This window comes from Oratosquilla oratoria, chromosome 1, assembly GCF_046742065.1.
Source record: "Oratosquilla oratoria isolate Oo_2021 chromosome 1, ASM4674206v1, whole genome shotgun sequence".
NCBI classification, from domain to species: domain Eukaryota; kingdom Metazoa; phylum Arthropoda; class Malacostraca; order Stomatopoda; family Squillidae; genus Oratosquilla; species Oratosquilla oratoria.
Window position 1 is genome coordinate 84679325 of NC_134777.1, and position 25681 is coordinate 84705005.

A 25681-nucleotide genomic window follows, 5' to 3' on the forward strand; every position below is an offset into this window, starting at 1 on the left:
AAGCTATAGGAAAGGGGAAGGATGTTTTTTGGGCTTTTATGGATCTGGAAAAGGCTTACGATAGGGTAGACAGAAAGGCACAGTGGGAGGTTATGCAAATATATGGGATAGGAGGAAAGCTTCTAGGAGCTGTCAAGAGTTTTTATGAGAGTAGTAGAGCAATGTGTCAGGATTAGAAATGGAGAGAGTGAGTGGTTCGAGGTAAAGGTGGGACTTCGTCAAGGTTGCGTTATGTCGCCCTGGCTGTTCAACTTATACATGGATGGGGTAGTGCGAGAGGTAAATGCAAGGGTGGTGGGTCAGGGATTGGAGATGGTTAAAGAAAATAGAGAAAAGTGGGAGGTGAGCCAGCTGTTGTTTGCAGACGACACTGCGCTTGTAGCAGGATCGGAGGAGGGATTGAGGAAGTTGGTGACAGAGTTTGGGAGAGTATGTGATAGAAGAAAGCTAAAGATAAATGTGGGTAAAATTAAGGTGATGAGATGTACAAGGGGTGAAAGTGGCAGTAGACTGGAAGTGAGCATTAAGGGAGAGCAACTGGAGGAAGTGGATAGTTTTAGATACTTGGGTGTAAATGGGGCAGGAAAAGGTGGAGTGAAGGTGGAGGTAGAATGTAGATTGAGAGAAGCGAGTAAATGCCTTGGGAAGGCTTATGGGAGGATCTTGATTGAGAGGATTAGGAGAGGAACAGAGGGAGTAATTGGTGAGGAACAGTGTGGATTTAGGATGGGTAGAGGTTGTGTAGATCAGATCTTTGTGGTAAGACATATGTGAGAAAGCTATAGGAAAGGGGAAGGATGTTTTTTGGGCTTTTATGGATCTGGAAAAGGCTTACGATAGGGTAGACAGAAAGGCACAGTGGGAGGTTATGCAAATATATGGGATAGGAGGAAAGCTTCTAGGAGCTGTCAAGAGTTTTTATGAGAGTAGTAGAGCTTGTGTCAGGATTAGAAATGGAGAGAGTGAGTGGTTCGAGGTAAAGGTGGGACTTCGTCAAGGTTGCGTTATGTCGCCCTGGCTGTTCAACTTATACATGGATGGGGTAGTGCGAGAGGTAAATGCAAGGGTGGTGGGTCAGGGATTGGAGATGGTTAAAGAAAATAGAGAAAAGTGGGAGGTGAGCCAGCTGTTGTTTGCAGACGACACTGCGCTTGTAGCAGGATCGGAGGAGGGATTGAGGAAGTTGGTGACAGAGTTTGGGAGAGTATGTGATAGAAGAAAGCTAAAGATAAATGTGGGTAAAATTAAGGTGATGAGATGTACAAGGGGTGAAAGTGGCAGTAGACTGGAAGTGAGCATTAAGGGAGAGCAACTGGAGGAAGTGGATAGTTTTAGATACTTGGGTGCAAATGTGGCAGGAAAAGGTGGAGTGAAGGTGGAGGTAGAATGTAGATTGAGAGAAGCGAGTAAATGCCTTGGTGGATTAAAGAGTGTAATGAGGAATAGACATTTGGGAATGGATGCTAAGAGGAGACTGTATGAAGGAGTGATTGTGCCAACAGCACTGAATGGGGCAGAAACATGGAACATAAGAGAAGAAGAGAGAAGGAGTTTGAATGTGTTTGAGATGAGGTGTCTGAGAAGTATGATGGGGGTTACTAGGCTAGATAGAGTGAGAAATGAGGAGGTGAGGAGGAGAACAGGGGTGGAAAGGGAGTTGGGAGATAGGGTTGATGAAAGAGTATAAGGATGGTTTGGACACATGGAAAGAATGAGTGAAGAAAGACTAGTAAAAGAGGTATGGAAGGCAGATGTGGAGGGAGTGAACATGAGGGAACGTCCTAGGATGAGGTGGATGGATGGGGGAGAAGGGGGCTTTGGGGAAGAGGGGAATGTCTGTTGAGGAAGGACAGGAGAGGACAGAAGAGGGGTGAATGGAGAATGGTTGTATATGGATGATGTTGTGATGCATGAGGTGGAATGGGCAGGGGGATGGGGGGGTGAGGTAGTAGTGTGTGAGCAAAATTTGACGCAGCCCGAAGGGATTTCTCCCCGTCTTCTCCTTTTATGCAATGGGGGGACGGAGAGGGGGGGTCGCCGATTTAATGAAGTGGCCTTGCTGTGGATGTGCTGTGTCATGCGACACTGCTTCTGACCCAGGGCTGTGGACAAGGTGCAGGGATGACCCGTCATCCAGGAGGTGCTAAGAAAAGAGGGAGGGTGGAGGGATGTGGAGTGTATTCAGGGATAGAATGGGTGGGAGTGATTTTGTGCCTTTTCCTTTTTGGCTACCTCCCTTGAAAGGGGGAAAAAGCCTTGGTATATGTATGTACCTTGTATCCCTCCCATGGTTTCCAGTTTTCTTAATAATTTTTTATGTGGTACATTGAAGGCTTTTTGTAAGTCTAGGAAAGCACAATCAACCCATCCATCCCTTTCTTGTATTATATCTATTAGTCTTGAGTAGAAACAGATTTGTGGCACATGATCTTCCCTGTCTAAATCCAGATTGGCTTGGGTTTAGTATATTGCTTTCTTCCAGATGGTTTATCCATCTGTTCTTAATAACTTTTTCACAAATTTTGGCTATAGTGCTAGTAAGGGAAACCAGTCTGTAATTTGTTGGGTCTTCCTTGTTTCCTCCTTTATATATTGCAACACTGCAAAAACCATACAAGAATTTAAGAACAAATTAGATGCTGAAAGATACAAAGACAGGTCATTATGAGCATAGCTCCCTTCCTGTATAATACAACCAGGTAAATACAATATTGGCATTTTTCCAGTCATTTGGTATTTGTCCTTCTTTGAGTGAGCAACTTATTATGGTATATATTTGTCCATGTCAAGGTTCATTAATTGATCCATTATTTTATTTTTATTTATTTATTTATTTTTATTATTATTATTTCCCTTATTGGAGGGGGGTGGGGGTGATCTCACTTCATGCCCTTCATCCCAATGCTGTACATTTTCTCTATTAAAAATCGACTTGAAGTTATTGTTCATGACTTTGGCCATTTCTAAATAATCTGTGTATTCTATATTTACATGACATCATTTCACCATTTCCTGTTTGTTTTTGAGTTTAACATTCACATATCTATACAATAGCCTAGGTTGGTCTATACATTTTTCTATGATGCCTTTTTCATAGTTTCTTTTTTCTTCTCTGCACACTTTTACATATTCATTCTTTTGATTGATATATATTTGCCAATATCCTGTTTTGTTTTTTTATATTTTTTCCATCTTTTCCAAGCTTTATTTCCTTTATCTTTCACTTCACTGAACCTGTTAAATCAGCACTTGATATACACCTTTTCCTGTTTTGGTATGTATTTATCCATTCATTATAAATTTCCTTTAAAATCATCCATCTTTCTTCCACTTGTATCTCTTCATTGTAGAATTTTTCCAACTTCCATTTTGAAAAAAAAATTATTGAATTTCCCAAAGTCAATTTTGTTATACATCAGTCTTCCTTTTCTGTATTTCTCATTTCTGTATACAGTGGAACCCCACCATTTGTTCACCTCTCTACTCGTACAACTCTTATTCGTCCAACTTGTTCAAGTAAAATTCAACTTGTCATTCGTACGCTTGCCCTGCGATTTGGACAGCGTCACCTTGTTACTGGCCACGCCACGCTGTCGCTTCAGCTACTTTATGGCTATTTTTTGGTATTTTTATTAAAAATAGTGCAGTCATGGGTCCAAAAAAGATTAGTGATTCAACCAAGCCTAAAAGGAAAGCACTGAGAATGATAATTGAATTGAAAAAAGAACTCATTGCGAAGTTTGAAAGTGGAACTCGTATCTCTGACCTGGCAACTCAGTATGGCATGGCGAAATCAACCATATCGTCTCTACTGAAAAATAAAGACATAATAAAGAGGCTAATGTGGCAAAAGGAGTGACCGTTCTTGCTGTGAACAGGTCACCTATAATTGAACAAGTGGAAAAACTTTTGTTAGTTTGGATTAACGAAAAACAACTTGCTGGTGACAGCATTTCTGAAACCATAATTTGTGAAAAAGCAAAGCGGTTGCATGATGACCTTAAGTGAGACAGCCCTGGAACCAGTGCGCAAAGTGATGAATTTAAAGCAAGTAGGGGATGGTTTGATCGATTTAAGAAGCGAAGTGGAATTCACAGTGTTGTTAGGCGTGGAGAGGCTGCCAGTGCAAACAAAGATGCTGCTGGAAAGTTTGTTGGGGAATTTAAAAACTTGGTAGAGAGTGAGGGATTTACTCCTCACCAAGTTTTTAATTGTGACGAAACTGGCCTCTTCTGGAAGAAGATGCCTAAGAGGACATACATCACAAAAGAGGAGAAATCATTGCCAGGACACAAGCCTATGAAAGACAGGCTTACACTCTTGTTATGTGCTAATGCTAGTGGGGACCTCAAAATTAAACCTTTCCTTGTCTACCACTCAGAAAACTCAAGAGTGTTCAAGAAAAATAATGATATAAAAAGTAAACTCAGTGTAATGTGGAGGGCTAATAGTAAGGCTTGGATAACAAGGCAGTTCTTCACTGAAGTGTTTGCCCCGAGTGTGAAAAAATATCTAGAGCACTCAAGGCCCTTCTGGTAATGGACAATGCTCCTGCTCACCCTCCAGGCTTGGAGGAAGATCTGGTGGGTGAATACAGCTTCATCCAAGTGAGGTTTTTGCCCTCTAATACCACTCCTCTAATCCAGCCCATGGATCAGCAGATCATTTCAAACTTCAAAAAGCTTTACACAAAAGCACTTTTTCAAAGGTGCTTTGAAGTGACTTCTGACACAGAACTAACCCTCAGGGACTTTTGAAAGAACCATTTCAATATCCTTCATTGCTTGAGGATAATAGACAAAGCCTGGGGGGAAGTTTCTTTCAGGACACTGAACTCTGCCTGGAAGAATGTGTGGCAGCCAGAGACTTTGAAGGCTTTCATACGGAGCCTGTAGTGGTGGATGATATTGTGTCCCTGGGGAAGTCCATGGGTTTGGATGTAGACAGTGATGATGTGGAGGACTGCACAGGGAGCAGCAAGAAGAAATGGTTGAAGAACTTTCTTCTTCAGAGGAGGAAAGTAGTAAAGGAAGCATTTCCACTGCAGAAATTAAAGAACTGTGGCACTGGGAAAAAACATAGAGAGTGGTGGAAAAATGGCACACTTACACTGCTGTGGTCAACAGGAGCATCAGTTTGTTCAATGACAATGTTATTGGCCATTTTAGAAAAATTCTGAAAAATCGTCAAAGGCAGACAACATTGGACAGGTTTTTAAAGAAAGAATCCCAAGATTCTTCTAGTGCAAAGAGACAGAAAAAAGAAAGAACACCAGAAAGAGAAAAAACACCTGAAGGGATGTCACCTGATGTTTATATGGAAGGTGACTTCCCTCCCAAACAGTAACATTAACATACCTCCTCCTCTCCACCTTCCACTTATGCCATCAGCTCACCTCAGTTCAGATAAAGTGCAGTTAGATTTTTATTTATTTCATGTACAGTACTGTATATTTATTGTTTTTCATAGTTTTTATGTATTTTATGCTTAAAATATTATTACAAAGGTTTAAATAAGCAATCATCTGTGGGTCTGGAACAGATTAATCCAATTTACATTATATCTTATGGGAAAAAATGATTCGCCATTTGTACAAAACACCATTCAAACAGCCTCCTGGAATGGATTGTGTATGAATAGCAAGGTTCCACTGTATATTTCCTCCTTTAGTTCAAACCCTATTAATATGTGATCACTCTTCCCAAATGGTGTCTTGTATTCAATTTTATCCACAATTTCAGGTTCTGGTGTAAATATTAAATCTAGTCTCAATGGTTCTTCATTACTTCTATATCTGGTATTTTCTTTTACCCATTGTGTCATTGTATGTTCTATAGTCATGTCAAGTAATACATTTCCCCATAGATCCTCTCCACCTTTCACTGTCATCTCCCAATGGATTTCTTTGCAGTTAAAATCTCTCATAAGTACTAGGTTTTCTCCATCCTTCAGCATCTCATTTAATGAATGCCTTGCATCTTCTAACATTTTAGAATGCTCACTCTCTTTCCAAGAACCCGTTTTTGGGGGCACTTCAGTCTTACAGGAAGGGGAGCTATGCTTGTGGTGTCCCATCTCTGTATCTCACCATATCAACTTTGCTCTTAAATTCTTGTATTGTTTTTGCACACTGTTACAAACTTGCTCACACTTCTGACTTGTAACATATAGTAAGAATTCTCAGATTGAATGAATGAGTTCCCAAGACCCCATGTCTTTGGGTAACTCAGTTGAAGGTCGCCACTTGATTTTTATGCGATGTTATAAAAAAAATCAAGAAAAATGAAATGCACATTTAGCATTTAACCCTATTCATTAAAGTTAATAGGATTGCAAGATGATTACAATCAGGGACATACAATTGAGTAACAAATTTTAACCCCTTCCATACGGTGCCGCACACGTAGGCGTCATGAGGAGCAAGTGGATTCGCGACGCTGCCATATCGGCGTCTTGATTATATTTATTGTAGTCGCCCCTGTGTTTTTACATTCTCCCAAATGCGCCCTGAATCCCATTCTCTGTGGTTTTCAAAATTCGCGGGTGAAAGAGAGAACGATCGATATAAGCGGTGACTATATTTTATGATGCGAATATTATTACGTTACGTCATACGGCTGGCATTGGCTGCTGCCCGCGAGATTTAAGTCCCGTACTGAAGTGGTTAAAGTGGAAAATTCCCATTTGTAATAGCTTTTAACGGGGGTGAAAGAGAAATAATTACCTAGAGATTCACTGTCTAGGCTTCCCGTATCACTGCCATAAATGTCACATAACACCTAAATGAATTTCTAGCTGAGTTAATTATATTTTTGTATACAAACAGGAGTACAGAGGACATACATCAGATGACAATCCTGCCCACTCTCTTACTCTCTTATGCTAACTAACTGACATGCCCTAGGGCACTTGTTCCTCATACAAAGATCACCTCTGATTGGCCTGTAGGATTAGCATGTATGGAGATTGAACCTGATTGGCCAAGACAGCCAAAACTTTCTGTTGCTGCACTTGGCTGGCGCTGGAAGTGTGTTATCTAATGAAAGGTACTAATACCTAACTGTATAACAGCACTGAAACACAATACTAATTCACTTTGTCATGCTTATGGGTTTATACACAAAACTAATGCACCCTATAGAGTTAAAATTACCCGAAGGGGAATTAAGACATCACACAACCATTACATAAGTGATGCCTTTTCATCCAAAGTAATAACTATATTTTAACCTTACATGTATGGGATATATGTGACAGCATACTATTGTTTCATCTATTATGTTCCATACATCCCCCACTCTATGGAGATATTTTGTGTGTGTGTGGGGTGGAGGTTCTTCTATAACTGTCCTTTTTTAGGTTTCCTTCCATGTCCTCTTGTGTTTTTCTTATCCCAATTTAGTAAGTCATCTCTCTCAAGGACTTCCACACCTCTCATAATTCTGTAGATGGTCAACAAGTCGCCTCTTTCTCTTCTTTGTTCCAGAGTCGGTAATTCTAGTTACAGTCTTTCTTCATGTGACATTTTTGATAGTGTTGGGGCCATCTTTGTAGTTGCTCTGGATTCTCTCAATTTTCCTTATATTCTTTTTAGCACTGGGGTATTGGCTGCATGTTATTGTGGCAAAGTAGCATGCAGTTGATACTTTAGGGTCTAAATGGGGCACCCCTACAGACCAGAGCCACACATCATTTTGTCTGTGATAGAGAAATGACATACTACGACTATACCTCTGGTATGCTGTCCCCCAACCCCTTGTTACTGTCTTGTAAATTTCTGAATATTCATTTCCTTTTTTTTTATTTTTTTATTTTTTATTTTTTTTTTTTTTGCCGACCCTGTGGTGGGGGAAGAGAATACTGCCACCAAATCTTCCCACTTGAGTCATAAAAGGCAACAAAAAACAGGACGGGGGATGAGATTAGGCGTCCTATTACCTGTAGCCCCAAAAGGGGACATTCCTAAAAAAAAAAAAAGAAAAGGCATAAGAGGGTCTGGGAGTTTTCCAACCAGTATCCTAAGGTTTGGGTCTTTTAATGTGCGTGGATGTGGTACAGATGAGAGTAGAAGGGAAGAGTTAGGCAGTATATTTGTGAGAAGAAAGATGAATGTGCTGGCTTTGAGTGAAACTAAAATGAAAGGAAAGGATAACTGTGAGTTTGGGAGTGTAGCTGGGAGGTACTCAGGAATGAAGAGGGTACAAGGGAGAGAAAGGGTTGCTATACTAGTAAGTGAAGAGATAAGTAAGCATGTAGTGGAGTGGAAGGAGGTTTCATCAAGGTTGATGTGGATGAAGGTGAAGCTGGGAAGGGAGATGTGGGTTTTTGTAAGTGCGTATGGACCTGGTAGTGAGAAGAGCGTAGAGGAAAGGGAAGCTTTTTGGGTATATATGAATGAGTGCATAGAGGGATTAGGGGGAAATGTCAATGTAGTTGTATTGGGAGACCTTAATGCTAGGGTAGGAAATGAACCAATTGACGGAGTGATTGGGAAGTATGGGTTTCCAGGTAAAAATCGTAGTGGAGAATTGATGGGTGGAGATGTGTCTTGAAAGAGAGTTGATAGCAAATACAATGTTTAGGAAGAAAGTCAAGCATAAGTACACATGGGAGAGGGTGGTGGATGGAAGGGTGGCAGATAGAGCGTTAATGGACAATATATTGGTGACCAGGAGTATGGTAGGAAGAGTTAAGGGTGTACATGTTCTAAGGGGAGAGAGTGGGGGAATATCAGATCATTTTCTGGTGGAAGGTAAATTGAGAGTGAAGAATAGGTGGAGAAAGAGGAAAAGAGCAGAAGGTAGGGAGGTACAGGTTGACATTAAAAAATCCAGCAACCTTGGGAGCTGAGGACTGCCGGATTTTTGAAGTTTATAATTTTGTATGGTGTACCCCGTATATATTTAAAGAAAATTACCACCTGTACAGTCCTTTAATGGAAAAAATAAACACTAAGTGAAAAGCAAATGAAGTTTTATTATTCACAAACTAGATAAAATACAGTAAAGATAGTTAAACAGAATTTTAATTCATACATACACACATATACCAAAGGCTTTTTCCCCCTTACACGGGGGGTAGCCAAAAAGAAAAAGGCATAGAAATCACTCCCACCCATTTTATTTCCCATATATTCCACTCCCCTCCTCCCTCCCTCCTATCTTGGCACCTCCTGGATGACGGGTCATCCCTGCATCCTGTCCACTGCTCTAGGTCAGAAGCAGTGTCGAAAGACACAGCACATCCACAGCAAGGCCACTTCATAAATTCGGCGACCTCCCCCCCCTCCCCCTCCATACCCTCATGCAGGAAAGGAGAAGACGGGGAGAAACCCCTTCGGGCTGCATCAGTTTTTTTCTCATACATACTTCCTCACCCCTCATGCCTCACAGCCTCATCTATACACAACCCTTCTCCATTCACCCCTATCTTCTGTCCTCTCCCATCCTTCCTCTACAGACATTCCTCTCTTTTGTAATGCCCCTTTCACCCCATCCATCCATCTCATCCTAGGACACCCCCTCATATTCACTCCTTCCACATCCGCCTTCCACACTTCTTTTACTAATCTTTCTTCACTCATCCTTTCCATGTGTCCAAACCATCCTAATGCTCTTTCATCAACCCTATCTCCCAGTTCCCTTTCCACCCCTGTTCTCCTCCTTACCTCATTTCTCACTCTATCTAGCCTAGTAACCCCTATCATACTTCTCAGACATTTCATCTAAAACACATTCAAACTCCTCTCTTCCTCTCTCATGTTCCATGTTTCTGCCCCATACAATGCTGTTGGCACAATCACTCCTTCATATAACCTCCTCTAAGCATCCATTCCCAGATATCTATTTCTCATTACACTTTTAAATCCACCAAGGCATTTACTCGCTTCTCTCAACCTACATTCTACCTCCACCCCCATTCCTCCCTTTCCTGTCACATTCGCACCCAAGTATCTGAAACTATCCTCTTCCTCCAGTCTTTCACCCTTAATGCTCACTTCCAGCCTACTGTCACTCTATCCCCTTGTACATCTCATCACCTTACTTTTGCCCACATTTATCTTCAGCTTCCTTCTTTCACACACACCACAAACTCTGTCACTAACTTCCTCAATCCCTCCTCTGATCCTGCTACAAGCGCAGTGTTGTCAGCAAACAACAGCTGGCTCACCTCCCACTTTTCTCCATTTTCTTTAATCATCTCCAACCCATGACCCACTACCCTTGCATCCACCTCTCGCACCACCCCATCCATGTAAAGATTGAACAGCCAGGGCGACATAACACATCCCTGACAAAGTCCCACCTTTACCTCGAACCACTCACTCTCTCCATTTCTCTCCACCTATTGATTCTAATGTTCCTATTAATTTTTTGTGTGGTACTTTGTCAAATGCCTTTTGTAGATCTAGATAGGCACAGTCTGCCATCCATCTATTATATCTATTATTCTCGAATAGAAGCAGATTAGATTTGTTGTACATGATCTTCCTTGTCTAAATCCAAATTGGCTTGGGTTTAGTATAGATTTTTCTTCCAGATGTTTAACCCATCTACTTTTGATCACTTTTTCACATAGTTTAGCTACTGTGCTTGTTAGGGAGACTGGTCTGTAGTTAGTTGGATCTTCCTTTCTTCCTCCTTTATATATTGGTACAATGTTTGCATTTTTCCAGTCTTGTGGTACTTTTCCTTCTTTGAGCGAGCATTTGATTATAGTGTGTATTTTATCTGTTAGTTCCTCCATACATTCCTTCATTGGGGGATTTCTGTTTCTCTATTCCTTCACGGTTAGGTGAGTTCTCAGTTGTGAAAACCAATTTGAAGTGGTTACTCATAACTTCTGCCATTTCTTGTTCTTTTGTGTATTCATGACTACCTTGGCATAGTTTTTTTATTTCTTGTTTGTTTTTCAGTTTACCATTCACATTTCTGTAAAATAGCTTCAGCTGATCCTTACATTTTTCTATAATTTCCTTTTCATAAAGGTCCATTTGCTCTTTTAATTCGAATTCTATTATTACATGGTCACTCTTTCCTAATGGTATTTTGTATTCTATTCTGTCTACAATTTCAGGTTCTGATGTAAGTACTAAATCCAGTCTCGAAGGTTTGTTTCTATATCTGGTATTTTCCTTTATCCACTGGGTCAATGTGTATTCAATGGTCATATCGAGTAGCATGCTGCCCCATATGTCCTCTCCACCCTTCACTGTCAATTCTTCCCAACATATTTCTTTGGAATTAAAATCACCCATAACTACTGTATTTCCTCTTTCTTTCAGTATATCAGTTAGTTCATGTTTTGTATCTTCTAACAATTTGGAATGATCATGTTCTGTCCAGGCCTGTGTTTTAGGGGGCACATACACTACTATATTTTCTACTTTTCATGTGGTTGTTTTCTATCTTTATCATGATTGACTCTACATTGTTTCTTCCTTCTGTGCATAGATACATATGTATTTACCTACTGTAATTGTAATGTACAGGGTAAGAGCTGCACTAGTGGGATCCCTTCTCTGTCTCCATTCATCAAACATTAGGTACGTGCACAATCTAGTAAATAACTTGTTACACTCCTTTTTTCCATTGCACACCATTTAATGATAGTTTTAACATATTTGCAGGTGCAGGACACTTGGGGGTTGTGAAAATGTTGGTGCGTGCTGGTGCAAATGTCAATCATCCTACTCGAACCAACTCCACACCACTTAGAGCTGCATGCTTTGATGGGAGATTGGACATCGTCAAGTATCTAACAGAGCATGAAGCCGACATCCATATCGCCAATAAATACAACAACACATGCCTAATGATAGCTGCCTACAAAGGCCATTTAGATGTTGTTCAGTATCTTCTAGAATTAGGAGCCAGACCTGATGAGCGTGCTCACTGCGGAGCAACAGCTCTTCAATTTGCTGCTGAATGTGGTCATGTGAAAATTGTGGAAGAACTTCTGAAGCATAATGCTAAAATTACCAAAAATGAACATGGCATGACACCTTTAATTGCTGCTGCAGAAAGAACTAGGGCAGATGTTGTTGAATTTTTTATTTCTAGATCCGATATAACAAGAGAAGAAAAAATTGATGCTTTAGAACTTTTAGGGGCATCATTTGCTAGTGATAAAGATAATTATGATATTGAACTTGCATATAAGTACCTAAGCCTTGGAATGAAGGAGCGTTTTTCTCAAGCAGACATAATTGGTGAGTAGTGATTTTGTTTTAAATATGTATATATATATATATATATATAGATAGATAGATAGATAGATATATACAATGAAGTGGAAAAAGAAGTCGTGGGTCTAGTTCCGAGTTTTTTAGTTCATTCCTGACTGGTTTCGCTCTATGCTTCTTCAGAGGAATGTGCATTATGCTTCAGAAGTTCTTCCACATTCCTCTGAAGAAGCATAGAGTTAAACCAGTCAGGAATAAACTCAAAAGCTCGGAACTAGACCTGTGACTTCTTTTTCCCCCTTCATCAACTTGTCACAATGTCCCAGCATGTATATATATATATATATATATATATATATATATATATATATATATATATATATATATATATATATGGGAATAAATCACAAAAACATGTAATTCACAAAATGTGTAATAAAAACCACTTGGAAAATCAAATGAAAGGTGACCGAACATTTTCATCTATTTAAGACATTTTCATAGATGTCTCAAATAGACGAAAACGTTCAGTCACCATTCATTTTATTTTCCAAGTGGTTTTATTACACACACACACACACACACACACACACACTCACACACTTCAACGAACGGACGGCTTAGAGAACGTTCTGAAGAAAAGTGAAGTTTCGTGGATCCCAAAGCAAAGGAAGTGCCTATTGTATTTACTGGGTGGGGGGGAAATTGCTCGTGGGGTAGTGGGAAAGTAGGGAAAGAAGAGAAGGGGAGGGATTGCTGAGGGAAATGGAAGGAAATGAGGAAGGAGAAGACTTGGCCCAGGCAGACAAATGAAATGTAAACACCAAAAAACGGCCCCCCGACCAGCTGAGCGACGACGAAATGTCTAATAAAAATGTAAAGATTAGAAGTATAGATAAGAGCAATACAGTAGAAAGTGATGAGAATATTTTCCAGGGATTTAAAGAGGGTGGGGGGACACAAACCCCCCCCCGACTGACAAGACTAGAAGAGAAGTTCGAAAAGATGATCGAGGACTGGGAGCGTAGGTTCGGTCATGTTAACAACATTGTACAGAGGGTTGAAAAATTGGAAGAACTAGAGAAGGCGAACAAAAACTTAACTAAGGAAATAGAAGACCTAAAAGACAGTTAAAAGAAGTAAAAAAGGAGAATGAAGAGTTAAAGATGAATAATAAAGAAAACAGAGAGGGATGGAAGACAATTCAAGAAAACAGTAAAGTTGCATTTACTGACATAATTAAACAGCAAATGAGAGAACAAACTGAAGACTCAGTTATTAAAGTGATGAGACAGAAGGAGAATATAGTAAGAGACTTAGCTGATAAAAAGAAATGTATGATTATATTAGGAATGGAAGAGAAATCAAAGAGGAAAATGAAAAAGTAAACAGTTTACTAAAATTAGTTCAGGAAGATGAACCAGAAATTATGAAGGAAATTGAGGAAAAATTCGGGCTCGGAAAGTATAGTACAGATAAGACCAGACCAATTAAGATTAAATTCAGGTCACAAACGACGGCAGAGAATATCTTATCCAAAACAGGGAAACTAGCAACAAGTGAACAATATAAAAAGGTATGGATAAAAAGGGAAATGAATAAAGAGGAAAGAGAGGAAGAAAAGCAGAAAAGACTTGAAGCTAAGAAAAAAAACGAGAGCAGAACGGAGTCAGAAAAAGAGATTCTATTGGAGAGTAGTGAATATGAAATTAAGGCGGTTCGATATACAAGGGAAAAACAAAAGGGAAACAGAGAACACAATGGAAGTGACAGAAAACTAAAAGTGTCTTACACAAATATAGATGGATTAATAACAGGATTGAATGAGCTGAATGATTATTTGAAAGAAAAAGAACCGGACATAATGGGAATTGTAGAAACAAAATTAAAAGGTCCACTACCACCCAACAGTGTAGGACATGATGCATATAATTATTGGATTAAAACAGAGAGAAAAAGCAAGGGGGTGGAGTTATGTTCCTGACTAAGAAGGATATAAACGTGAGGGGTGTCATATATGGAAAGAATACAGTAGAGATGATTATGATAGAAGTGGAAGACAGAGATAAGAAGAGCAGAAAGTTTGTGATAAATTATGTGCCTCCGAAAACAGCCTCATGGGAGGAGAGTGAACATAAAAGTATGTTAGAGGACACAAAGATAACATTAAATAAAATAATGGAAGATGGAGGAAGAATAGTTATGATGGGCAACTTTAATTGCAAAGAAATCTGCTGGGAAGAAATGACAGTAAAGGGTGGAGACGGCTCATGGGGAAACGCTCTACTTGAGATGATTACTGACCATACAATGACACAATGGATACAGGAGAACACTAGGTATAGAAATGAAGAAGAACCATCGAGACTAGACTTAATAATTACATCTGAACCTAGAATAGTGGACAAGATTGAATATAAAACACCAATAAGTAAAAGTGACCACATATTGATTGAACTGGAACTTAATGAAGAAAAATATATGAAAAGAAATGAACAATATAGAAAAGGAAGAATGATGTATGAAAAAACAAACTTTGATAAAATAAGAGAATTCTTTCAACAAGAAAACTGGGAAGAAATATACAAAGAAGAAACAACAGTGGAAGAGAAATGGAATATTTTGATAAAAATTTACAAAAAAGGAATGGAAAAGTATGTCCCAAGACAAAAACAAGAAAAAGAATATGTAAAATGCTGGTACAACAAAAGTTGTAGGGAGTTAAAAGACAAAAGAGACAAAGCCTGGACCAGATGGAAAAAAGACAGAGGACCTGAAAAATGGAAAATATATACCTGTTATAGAAATGAATATGTACAAGCATGCAGAGAGGAAAAGAGAAAATATGAAAAAGATGTCATAGAAAAGTGTAAAGATCAACCAAAACTATTCTACAGATTTGTAAACAATAAACTGAAAAACAAACAAGACTTGGAGAAATTAAGACAAGGGGGAGTTGAATACACTGAGGAAATGGAAATGGCAGAAATCATGAACAAACATTTTAAATCAGTGTTTATAAGGGAGAACATACAACCTGAAGAGATTGAATGGAAAAAGAAAGTCCCCCCTATGGAAGAAAAAGAAGTAACAAAGAATGAAATATTGACACACTTGAGTAATCTTGATGTCAGAAAATCGCATGGACCAGATGAAATAGCAAACTGGATACTGAAAGAATGCAGGAATGAACTGGCAGACAAAATACATAGCATACTAAACAGTTCCTTGAAAGAAGGAAAAGTTCCAGAAGATTGGAAAAAAGCAAATATAGTACCTTTATATAAAGGAGGAAATAAAGAAGAACCTACAAACTATAGACCAGTCTCTCTAACAAGTACAATAGCAAAAATTTGTGAAAGAATTATCAAAAGTAGATGGGTAAAATATTTAGAAAAAAACAAAGTGTTAAATCCAAGGCAATTTGGATTCAGACAAGGACGATCATGCGTCACCAATTTAATATGTTTCTATTCAAGGCTAATAGATATAATACAAGAAAGAGATGGATGGGCGGACTGTGCATTTCTAGACCTAAAGAAAGCTTTTGACAAAGTACCACATAAGAAGTTGCTTAAGAAATTAGAAACTGAAGGAGGAACACAGGGCAAACTGCTAAATTGGATGGAAGACTTTTTGCAAGAAAGAATAATGAGAGTAGTGATAAGAGACCAACACTCAAAATGGGATAAAGTAATAAGCGGTGTTCCGCAGGGAACAGTACTGGCCCCAATAATGTTTGCTATATATATTAATGATATGGATGAAGGAATTGAAAGCTATATGAGCTTCTTTGCAGATGATGCAAAACTACTAAAAAGAGTGAAAACAGAAGAAGATTGTGAATCACTACAGAGAGATCTAAATAAAGTACAGGAATGGAGTAGGAAGTGGGAGATGGAGTTCAATACAAAAAAGTGTAGTATAATGGAATTTGGAAAAAGCAAAAACAGAATAACAGGATCATATAATTTGGGAGAAGAAGGAATAAAAAAAGTAGAAAATGAGAAGGACCTGGGAGTCATTGTTATGAATAATATGTCACCTGAGAAACATATAAATAAGATTTTTGGAGAAACTTATAATTTAATAAGAACAATCAAAGTTGCATTTACATACGTGGATGAAGAAATGGTGAAGAAAATCCTAATCACCCTGATAAGACCAAGATTGGAATATGCAGCAACGATATGGTCACCAAGTACAAAAAAATGTATAAAAAAACTTGAAAGAATACAAAGAGCAATTACAAAATTGGCACCAACACTCTCAAAACTATCATATGAAGAGAGACTAGCAAAACTTGAACTACAGACACTAGAGCAAAGAAGAGAGAGAGGAGATTTGATAGCTATTTACAGAATCATGAAAGGCATAGAAATTACTGATAGAGAGAATCTGATAAAATGGGATGACAGAAATACAAGAGGACACGGAAAGAAAATAAAAAAAGACAGCTATAGAAGAGATTTGAAAAAGAACAGCTTTCCTCACAGAGTAATAGACAGTTGGAACAAGTTAGATGAGAAAGTGGTGTGTGCAAAAACAATACATGAATTTAAAAATAGTTTAGATAAAATGAGATATGAAGACGGGACCCCACGAGCATAGCTCCCCTTCCTGTAAAATACAACTAGGTAAATACAACTAGGTAAATACACACACACACATATATATACACACACACACACATACCCCATGTGGGGTATTTGCTGCATGTTATTGTGGGGTTAAAAGCTGCTCAATAGCAAGCTGCCAATACTGTAGGGTCTATATCAGGCTGCCTTATGGACCAGAGCCAAACATAATTTTGTCTGTGGTAGAGGAAATATCTTGTGAGTCATAAAAGGTGACAAAAACGGACAGGGATAGGACTAGGCATCCTTCTCCCTGTAGCCTCAAATGGAACATTCCTAAAAAAAATGAATGAATAAAAACAAAGACATAAGAGGGCCTGGTAGGAGTTATCAAACAAAACCCTAAGGATTGGGTCTTTTAACCCCTTCTTTCTGGACCAAAATCTCGCGGGCAGCATTAGCTGCCAGACGTGCGATGTTGCGTCATAATACTCGCATTATAAAAAATAAAGTCACTGCTGTATTGCTCGTTCTCTCTTTCACCCATGAATTTTGATAACCATAGAAAATATGATGAAGCCAGTTTACAGAGTATGGGGGGCACACAGGTACAACTGCAATAAATATAATCAAGACGCCGACATCGGCATCCTCACATACCTACTTACTCCTCATGACGCCTATGCAGGCATCACCGTATGGAAGGGGTTAATGTGCATGGATATGGTACAGATGAAAGTAAAAGGAAAGAGGTAGGCAGTATGTTTGTGAGAAGAAAGATGGATGTGTTGGCATTGAATGAAGCTAAGCTGAAAGGGAGGGGCAAGTTTGAGTTTGGGAGTGTAGTTGGGAGGGTCTCAGGAGTGAAGAGAGGATGAGGGAGAGTAGGGGTGGCTATACTAGTAAGTGAAGAGATAGGTAAACATGTGGTGGAGTGGAAAGAGGTTTCATCAGGGTTGATGTGGATGAAGGTGAAGCTGGGAAGGGAGATGTGGGTTTTTGTAAGTGCATATGGGCCTGGTAGTGAGAAGAGTATAGAAGAAAGGGAGGCTTTTTGGATAGATTTAAATGAGTGCATAGAAGGTTTAGGGAGAAACGTCAGTGTAGTGGTATTGGGAGACCTTATTGCTAAGATAGGAAATGAACTAATAGATGGAGTGATTGCGAAGTGTGGAGTTCCAGGAAAAAATCGGAGTGTAGAGTTGATGGTGGAGATATGTCTAGAAAGAGAGTTGATAGCAAATACAGTCTTTAGGAAGAAAGTCAAGCATAAGTACACATAGGAGAGGGTGGTGGATGGAGGGGTGATAGATCGGGCATTAATGGACTATATAGTGGTAACCAGGAGAATAGTAGGAAGGTTTAAGGATGTACATGTTGTAAGGGGAGAGAGTTTTGGAATATCAGATAATTTTTTGGTTGAAGGTAAGTTGAGAGTGGAGGATAGATGGAGAAATAGGAACAGGACAGAAGGTAGAGGTGCATGAAATAAACTGCTTAAATGATAAAGTAAAAGAGAAAGAGTACTAGAAGAAGCTGAGAGAGAAGTGGGAGGGAGTGAAGGATAGAGTAAAACTAGGAGTGGAGGAATGGGGATGGTTCAAGGAGGGAGTCACAAGGTGTGCAAAGATGGTGTGTGGAATAAGGAGGATGGCAGGAAATAGAAAGAAGGGTAGTGAGTGGTGGGATGAGGAAGCAAAGAAGGTTGTAGAAGAGAAGAAGCAAGCATTCACAGATTGGTTATAAAAGAGAATGAGAGAATCATATGAGAGGTACAAAAAAAAGAGAGGAGAAGTAAAGCTTAAGATAAAGGAGGCAAAGAGAATAGCAGATGTGAAATGGGGTGGGAGTATGACAGAAAATTTTGAAAGTGATGAAAATGTTTTGGAAAGAAAATAAGAGAGGAAGAGGAGGCAAATCAAGTAGAAAAGAAAAGGTAAAAGGTGCAGATGGAGAGATGATAATGGATGAGATGACAGTAAGAGGAAGATGGGTAGAGTATTTTAGGGAGTTGCTAAATGTGGAGGAGGATAGGGAGGGAAAGGTAGTTGCAATGGAAACACTAAGAAAATGACTGGGATGAGTGAGGAAAATGGAGGAGAAATATGGAAAGATGAGGAGAAAGGATTTGTTAACCTCTTCACTTCAGGGCACATCGCACGTCTGGCAGCATTAGCTGCCCGACGTGCGATGTTGCGTCATAATAATCGCATTATAAAAAATAAAGTCAGTGCTCAATCGTTTGTTCTCTTTCACCCGTGAATTTTGATAACCATAGAAAATATGAAGCCAGTTTAGAGAGAATGGAGGTTACGTAGGTACGACCACAATAAATATAATCAAGACGCCGACGTCGGCATCATCGCGTACCCACTTGCTCCTCATGACGCCTACGTAGGCGTCACTGTATGGAAGTAGTTAAGATGATGAGGGCAAGTGAGGCACCTGGGTTGGATGGGTATCATCCAGAATATCTAAAAAAAGAGGTACAATGATGGTGGACTGGCTGGTGACAATATATAATGCTTGTTTAAAGAGGGTAGAGTGCCAAAGGACTGGAGGAGTGCTTGTACAGTTTCATTTTACAAGGGAAAAGAGGACAAATGTGAATGTAGTAGTTTCAGAGGAATCAGTGAGTGTAGTTGGGAAGGCTAATGGGAGGGTTTTTGAGAGGATTAGGAGATGAACAGAGGGAGTAATTGGTGAGGAACAGTGTGGTTGTAGGACAGGTAGGGGTTGCATAGATCATATATTTGTGCTAAGACAGATGTATGAGAAAGCTTTAGGAAAAGGTAAGGATATTTTTTGGGGGCCTTTATGGATTTGGAAAAGGCTTATGACGGTAGACAGGAAGGCACTGTGGGAAGTATTGCAGATATATGGGATAGAAGGAAAGCTGTTAAGAGCTGTCAAAAGTTTTTATTAGAGTAGTAGAGCCTGTATTTGAATCAGAAATGGAGAGAGTAAGTGGTTTGAGGTAAAGGTGGGACTTCACCAGGGATGTGTTATGTTGCCTTGGCTGTTCAATTTATACATGGATGGGGTAAATGCAAGGGTAATGGGTCAGGGATTGGAGAGAGTGAAAGAAAATAAAGAAAATGGGAGATAAGCCAGTTGTTTGCTGATGACACTGCTTGTAGCAGGATCAGAGGGATTGAGGAAGTTAGTGACAGTTTGGGAAGGTATTGTAGCTGTATGGTTTGGCTACACAGTGGGTGAGTGGGAGAATGTAAAGTCTTAGACTTAGTATTTTATTTAAGTAGATACTTCCAGTAATTACAGGTCAGAATATAATCTGCCAAGGGGAGAATATCTCCCTAACCGAGTCTAAGGGAGAGTCTCCCCTAGTCGTCTCTATCTATGGCAATGCAGTTGCCCATTTATATTTGTGAATTATGGCTATCTTGTTTATTTGATGTAGGTTGTCAGATAATATGTTTTGGATTTATATAACAATATATATGTGTTAGTTGCATTGCAGTGGGTTTAGTAATACTGGTTTATGTGTCATGAAATGGTGTATGTATTGTAATTACATAAATTATATGTATCTTGGTAGGTTTATGGAAAAGGTTACTGAACTGTCTGGTGACACTTGTTGGGCGGTGGCATAATGTATATTGTGATGTGTTGCATTGTCTGTCAGATGTTTATAATTAGGAAATGTGCAGGTCAGCAAGATTGGAGGTATTGTCCAAACCTAGTGCCTGTCAGGCACCTTCATATATGCATGTGGATAACTTGTCAGCCATGTGATGATGGTAGGATACATTCTCCCCAACCTCTTTGAAGTATGTCCTTGTACCTCGGTTTAAGGTCGAGACGGGGTTTGGCATACATGATAATGTGTTACATCACTAGTGGGAGACATTCACTTGTAAAATTCATTATTGGCTTGTATGAGTACTAGTTACATATTAGTGACAGAGTTTGAGAAGGTGTGTGAAAGAAGGAAGCTGAAGATAAATGTGGGCAAAAGTAAGGTGATGAGATGTACAAGTGGAGAGAGTGACAGCAGGCTGGAAGTGAGCATTAAGGGTGAAAGACTGGAGGAAGTGGTTAGTTTTAGATACTTTGGTGTGAATGTGGCAGGAAAGGGAGGAGTGGGGGTGGAGGTAGAATGTAGATTGAGAGAAGCGAGTAAATGCCTTGGTGGATTAAAAAGTGTAATGAGAAATAGACATCTGGGAATGGATGCTAAGAGGAGGTTATATGAAGGAGTGATTGTGCCAACAGCACTGTACAGGGCAGAAACATGGAACACAAGAGAGGAAGAGAGGAGTTTGAATGTGTTTGAGGTGAAATGTCTGAGAAGTATGATAGGGGTTACTAGGCTAGATAGAGTGAGAAATGAGGAGGTGAGGAAGAGAACAGGGGTGGAAAGGGAACTGGGAGATAGGGTTGATGAAAGAGTATAAGGATGGTTTGGACACATGGAAAGAATGAGTGAAGAAAGATTAGTAAAAGAAGTGTGGAAGGAGTGAATATGAGGGGGCATCCTAGGATGAGATGGATGGATGGGGGTGAAAGGGGCATTACAAAAGAGAGGAATGTCTGTTGAGGAAGGACGTGAGAGGACAAAAGATAGGGGTGAATGGAGAAGGGTTGTGTATGGATGATGCTGTGATGCATGAGGGGGAGTGGGTGGAGGATGGCGGGTGAGGAAGTATGTACAATAAAAAATTAGACACAGCCCGAAGGGATATCTCCCCGACTTCTCCTTTTCAGCATGAGGGGATGGAGAGGGGGGGTCGCCGAATTTATGAAGCGGCCTTGCTGTGGATGTGCTGTGTCTTGTGACACTGCTTCTGACCCAGGGGAGTGGACAGGATGTAGGGATGACCCGTCATCCAGGAGGTGCCAAGATAAGAGGGTGGAGGGGAGTGGAATATGTAGGGAATGGAATGGGTGGGAGTGGTTTCTATGCCTTTTTCTTTTTGGCTACCTCCCGTGTAAGGGGGAAAAAGCCGTTGGTATATGTATGTATGAATACTAATAAAGGGAGAGGGTTTATGTGTATTATCATATCTTTGAATGTATTCAGGAAGCTTTGGTAAAATGTATTTCACTTTTTTAATTTGAATGTCTATTCTCTTTTCAGTGAGAAAGTGTGGGAATATCTGTCACTGTATTTTGGGATCTCTTTTTGTATTTTACGGAAAGAGCTATGCTTGTAGTGACCTGCTTTTGTATCTTTCAGTATCCAGTTTGATCTTAAATTCTTGTATAGTTTTTGCACTCACTGTTTCCTCATTCAATTTGTTCCAGATATATACCAGTCTGTGTGGGAAACTATTCTTTCTCAGATCTCCTCTGTAACTATACTTTTTAAGCTTCTTTTCATGTCCTGGTGTTTTTCTCTTATCCCACTTTAATAAATCATCTCTTATCAAGGACTTCCATCCCTTTCATAATTCTGTAGATGGTTAGTAGATCTCCTCTTTCTCTTCTTTGTTCCAGAGTTGGTAGTTCGAGTTTTTCCAATCTTTGTTTGTATGTCAATTTGGAGACCGTGAGGGGTGAGGAAGTATGTATGCTTTTTGAATTCTTTCTAATTTCCTATGTTCTTTTTAGTACTAAGTGTCCATAGTGTTGCAGCGTACTCCAAATTTGGTCTTATCAATGTAGCTAATATTTTCTTTACCATTTCTTCATCCAAATAGTCAGGCCACTTCCATTGATCTTAGTAAATTTAGATTTTCTCCTATTCTATTTATATGTTTGTCTGGTGCCATGTCATTGCTGATGATTACTCCTAGGTCCCTTTCCAAGTTGATTTTTTTAACTTCCTTTGTACCAATTTTATATTGTCCTGATATTCTGTTTTTACTTTTTCCAAATTCCATTATTCTACATTTTTTTATATTGAAGTCCACTTCACACTTTTGACTCCATTCCCAGACTGTCCAGTTTTTTGTAGTTCTCTTTAGTAATTTCACATCATCTGCAAAGAAGTTCATATAACAATCCACACCTTCATCCATGTCATTTATATGGCAAACATTATCAGAGCCAATACAGAACCTTGTGGGAATCCACTTATCATTTCTTCCCAGGTTGAGATCTTGTCTCTAAGTACCACCCACATTTTTCTCCTGTTCAAGAAATCTTTCATCCATTCCAATAACTTTCCTTGAGCACCATCCATTGTTTAAATTTTTCTTAGTAGCTTTTTGTGTGATACTTTGTCAAATGCTTTTTGTAAATCTAAGAAAGCACAATCTGCCCATTTGTCCTTTGTATTATTTCTATTAGCCTTGAGTAAAAGCAAATCAAGTTTGTGGCACATGATCTGCCATGTCTAAATCCAAATTGTTTTGGATTTAGTATATTATTCTCTTCCAAATGTTTAAAACGTTTACTTTTGATAACTTTTTTTTGCATATTTTTGCCATTGTACTTGTAAGGTAGACTGGTCTATAGTTGGTTGGATTTTCTTTGTCCCCCGCCTTTGTATATTGGTACAACATTTGCATTTTTTCAATCTTGTGGTACTTTTCCTTCTTTGAGTTAGAAATATATTGTCTTGTGTATTTTGTCCGTTAGTTCATCTATACATTCTTTTAATTTCCAATTTCATCTGGCCCATGTGATTTTCTGACATCAAGGTTTTTTATTTGGTCCCTGATTTCTTTCTGTGTGTGTGTGTGTGGGGGGGGGGGGCTCTTTGTGTCCTTCCTTCCAATTTTGTTAACTTTCATTTGTGAATACAGATTAAAATTTTCATAATTTCAGCCATTTCTACATTGTCTATATATTCATTATTTCCTTCATGGAGTTTCATTATTTTATATTTATCTTTTAGTTTGTCATTTACATACCTGTAGAATAGTTTAGGTTGGTCCTTGTATTTTTCTATTATGTCCTTTTCATAGTTTCTTTTTTCTTCCCTGCATATTTTTATATATTCATTTCTTATTTTGATGTATATTTGTCATTTGGTCTTTTTTTTTCCCATCTTTTCCAAGCTTTGTGTCTTCTGTTGTTAGCCTCACTACACTTTTTGTTATACCAGCATTATATGCACACTTGTTCTTGTTTCATCTTTGGTATGTATTTGTCTAATCCCCTCTTGTAATTTTCTTCTAATATGTTCCATTCCTCTTCCATCTTTGTTTCTTCATTTAAGAAATTTCCCCAGTTCACATTTTGATTTTTTTTGTGAATTTTTCAAAATCTGTTTTGTTGTACATTAGTCTTCCTTTTCTGTTTCTCATTTCTTCTCAAATCAATTTGATCTTTTAGCTCAAATTCTATTAGTATGTGGTCACTCTTCCCAAACGGTGTCTTGTATTCCAATTCATCCAAGATTTCAGGCTCTGATGTAAATAATAAATCTAGTCTCAACGGCTCTTCATTATTTCTATATCTGGTAATTTCCTTTACCCAGTGAGTCAGTGTGTTCAATGGTCATATCTAGTAGAATATTTCCCCTTTCACTGTCATTTCTTCCCAACATATTTCTTTTGAGTTAAAGTCACCCATAATTACTATGTTTCCACCTTTCAATAATTCAACTAATGTACAAGGGACGTTCAATAAGTAATGCCCCTCACCCATTTCCCATAGCAATAGAGCAACGAAACTTGGCACATTCATTAGTCTCTCTCTACATAGGAACCACCCAGAGTTACACATTTCTCCCATTGTTTGATGCAGCTCTGGAGACCGTTTTTGTAGAACACCCCAGTTTGGTCCTCTAACCACGATGTGACTTCAGAAATCAAGGCTGCATCATCTAGGAAACGCTTTCCTTTCAAAAACAACTTCATGGCTGGGAAAAGGTGAAAGTCAGAGGGAGCAAGGTCAGAAGAGTAGGGGGGATGGGGGAGAATTTCATAGCCACACGCCCGTGGCGACATGCGAGTTGTGGACCAGAGCGTTGTCCTGCAGGAGGACACCTTTGCTGATCTTACCCCGCCTTTTGATTTCGATAGTTTCTCTTACTTTCCTCAAAAGTGAAGCATAATAGGCTCCTGTAATTGTGGTACCCTTTGCCAGGAAATCTGTCATCACTACTCCATCCTGGTCCCAAAAGACTGTGAGCATGACCTTGCCAGCGGAGGGCTGCACTCTTGCCTTCTTTGGAGGTAGTGAATCCGAGTGCTTCCACTGCATTGACTGGGCTTTGGTCTCTGGATCATAGTGATGGACCCAGGTTTCATCCTGTGTAATCAGTCTTTTGAAAAACTTTGACTCATCTTCTTGGCACATCTCCAAATTCATCCTCGAGCACACGACGCGTTCTTGCTTCTGGAAAGGTGTGAGCAACCTGGGGATCCATCTGGCAGACACCTTATGCATATACAAATGATCATGAATGACTGTTTCTACAGAACCTGTACTAATCTTGACCTCTTGGGCTATTTGGTGAATAGTAATGCGTCGATCTTCCAAAATGGCAGCCTCAATTTGACGGACAGATGCCTCATCAATGGCAGAAGGGGGGCGACCAGGTCTGGGAGCTATTTCCACAGAGTTCCGGCCACGTTTGAATTCATGATACCAGCGTTTTACAAGGTCATAGGATGGGGCATCATCACCATAAGTTTCTTTCATTTCATCAAAAGTCTCCCGTGGTGTGCGTCCTTTCAAATATAAAAACTGGATCACAGCTCGGCATTCAACAGGCTCCATTTCACACCTGACTCAGTTCAAACACCTGTAAATAAAAAAACAATTAGTTCTAAGCTCTTATTTTCCACATAACCCATAGAGATATAAATCACTGCACATGCAAAATTTCAGCTAAATTGAACAAATGGAAGGGGGTAAGGGACATTACTTATTGAATGCCCCTCGTATTCTTTGTGTCTTTCAGTATTTTGCAATGGTCACTATCTGTCCAAGACTTTTTTTGGGGCATATATATATTACTATAAATTTTCTACTTTTCATATTTCTGTTTTCAACTTTAATC

At 39.2% G+C, this 25681-nt stretch overlaps 1 protein-coding gene across 3 annotated transcripts in view; it reads left to right on the forward strand.

The window, feature by feature from the left end:
• Nucleotides 1–25681, forward strand: part of LOC143019068 (protein fem-1 homolog B-like) — a 174318-nt gene that overhangs the window by 24244 nt on the left and 124393 nt on the right. For 2 of the 3 annotated variants that reach the window (XM_076174843.1, XM_076174799.1), the window contains exon 3: nucleotides 11630–12211. The exons of the other annotated variant lie outside the window; for it this stretch is intronic. In XM_076174843.1, the coding sequence (XP_076030958.1) occupies nucleotides 11630–12211 (582 nt within the window). The remainder of the gene's footprint in view (nucleotides 1–11629; nucleotides 12212–25681) is intronic. 3 annotated transcript variants of the gene reach the window in all.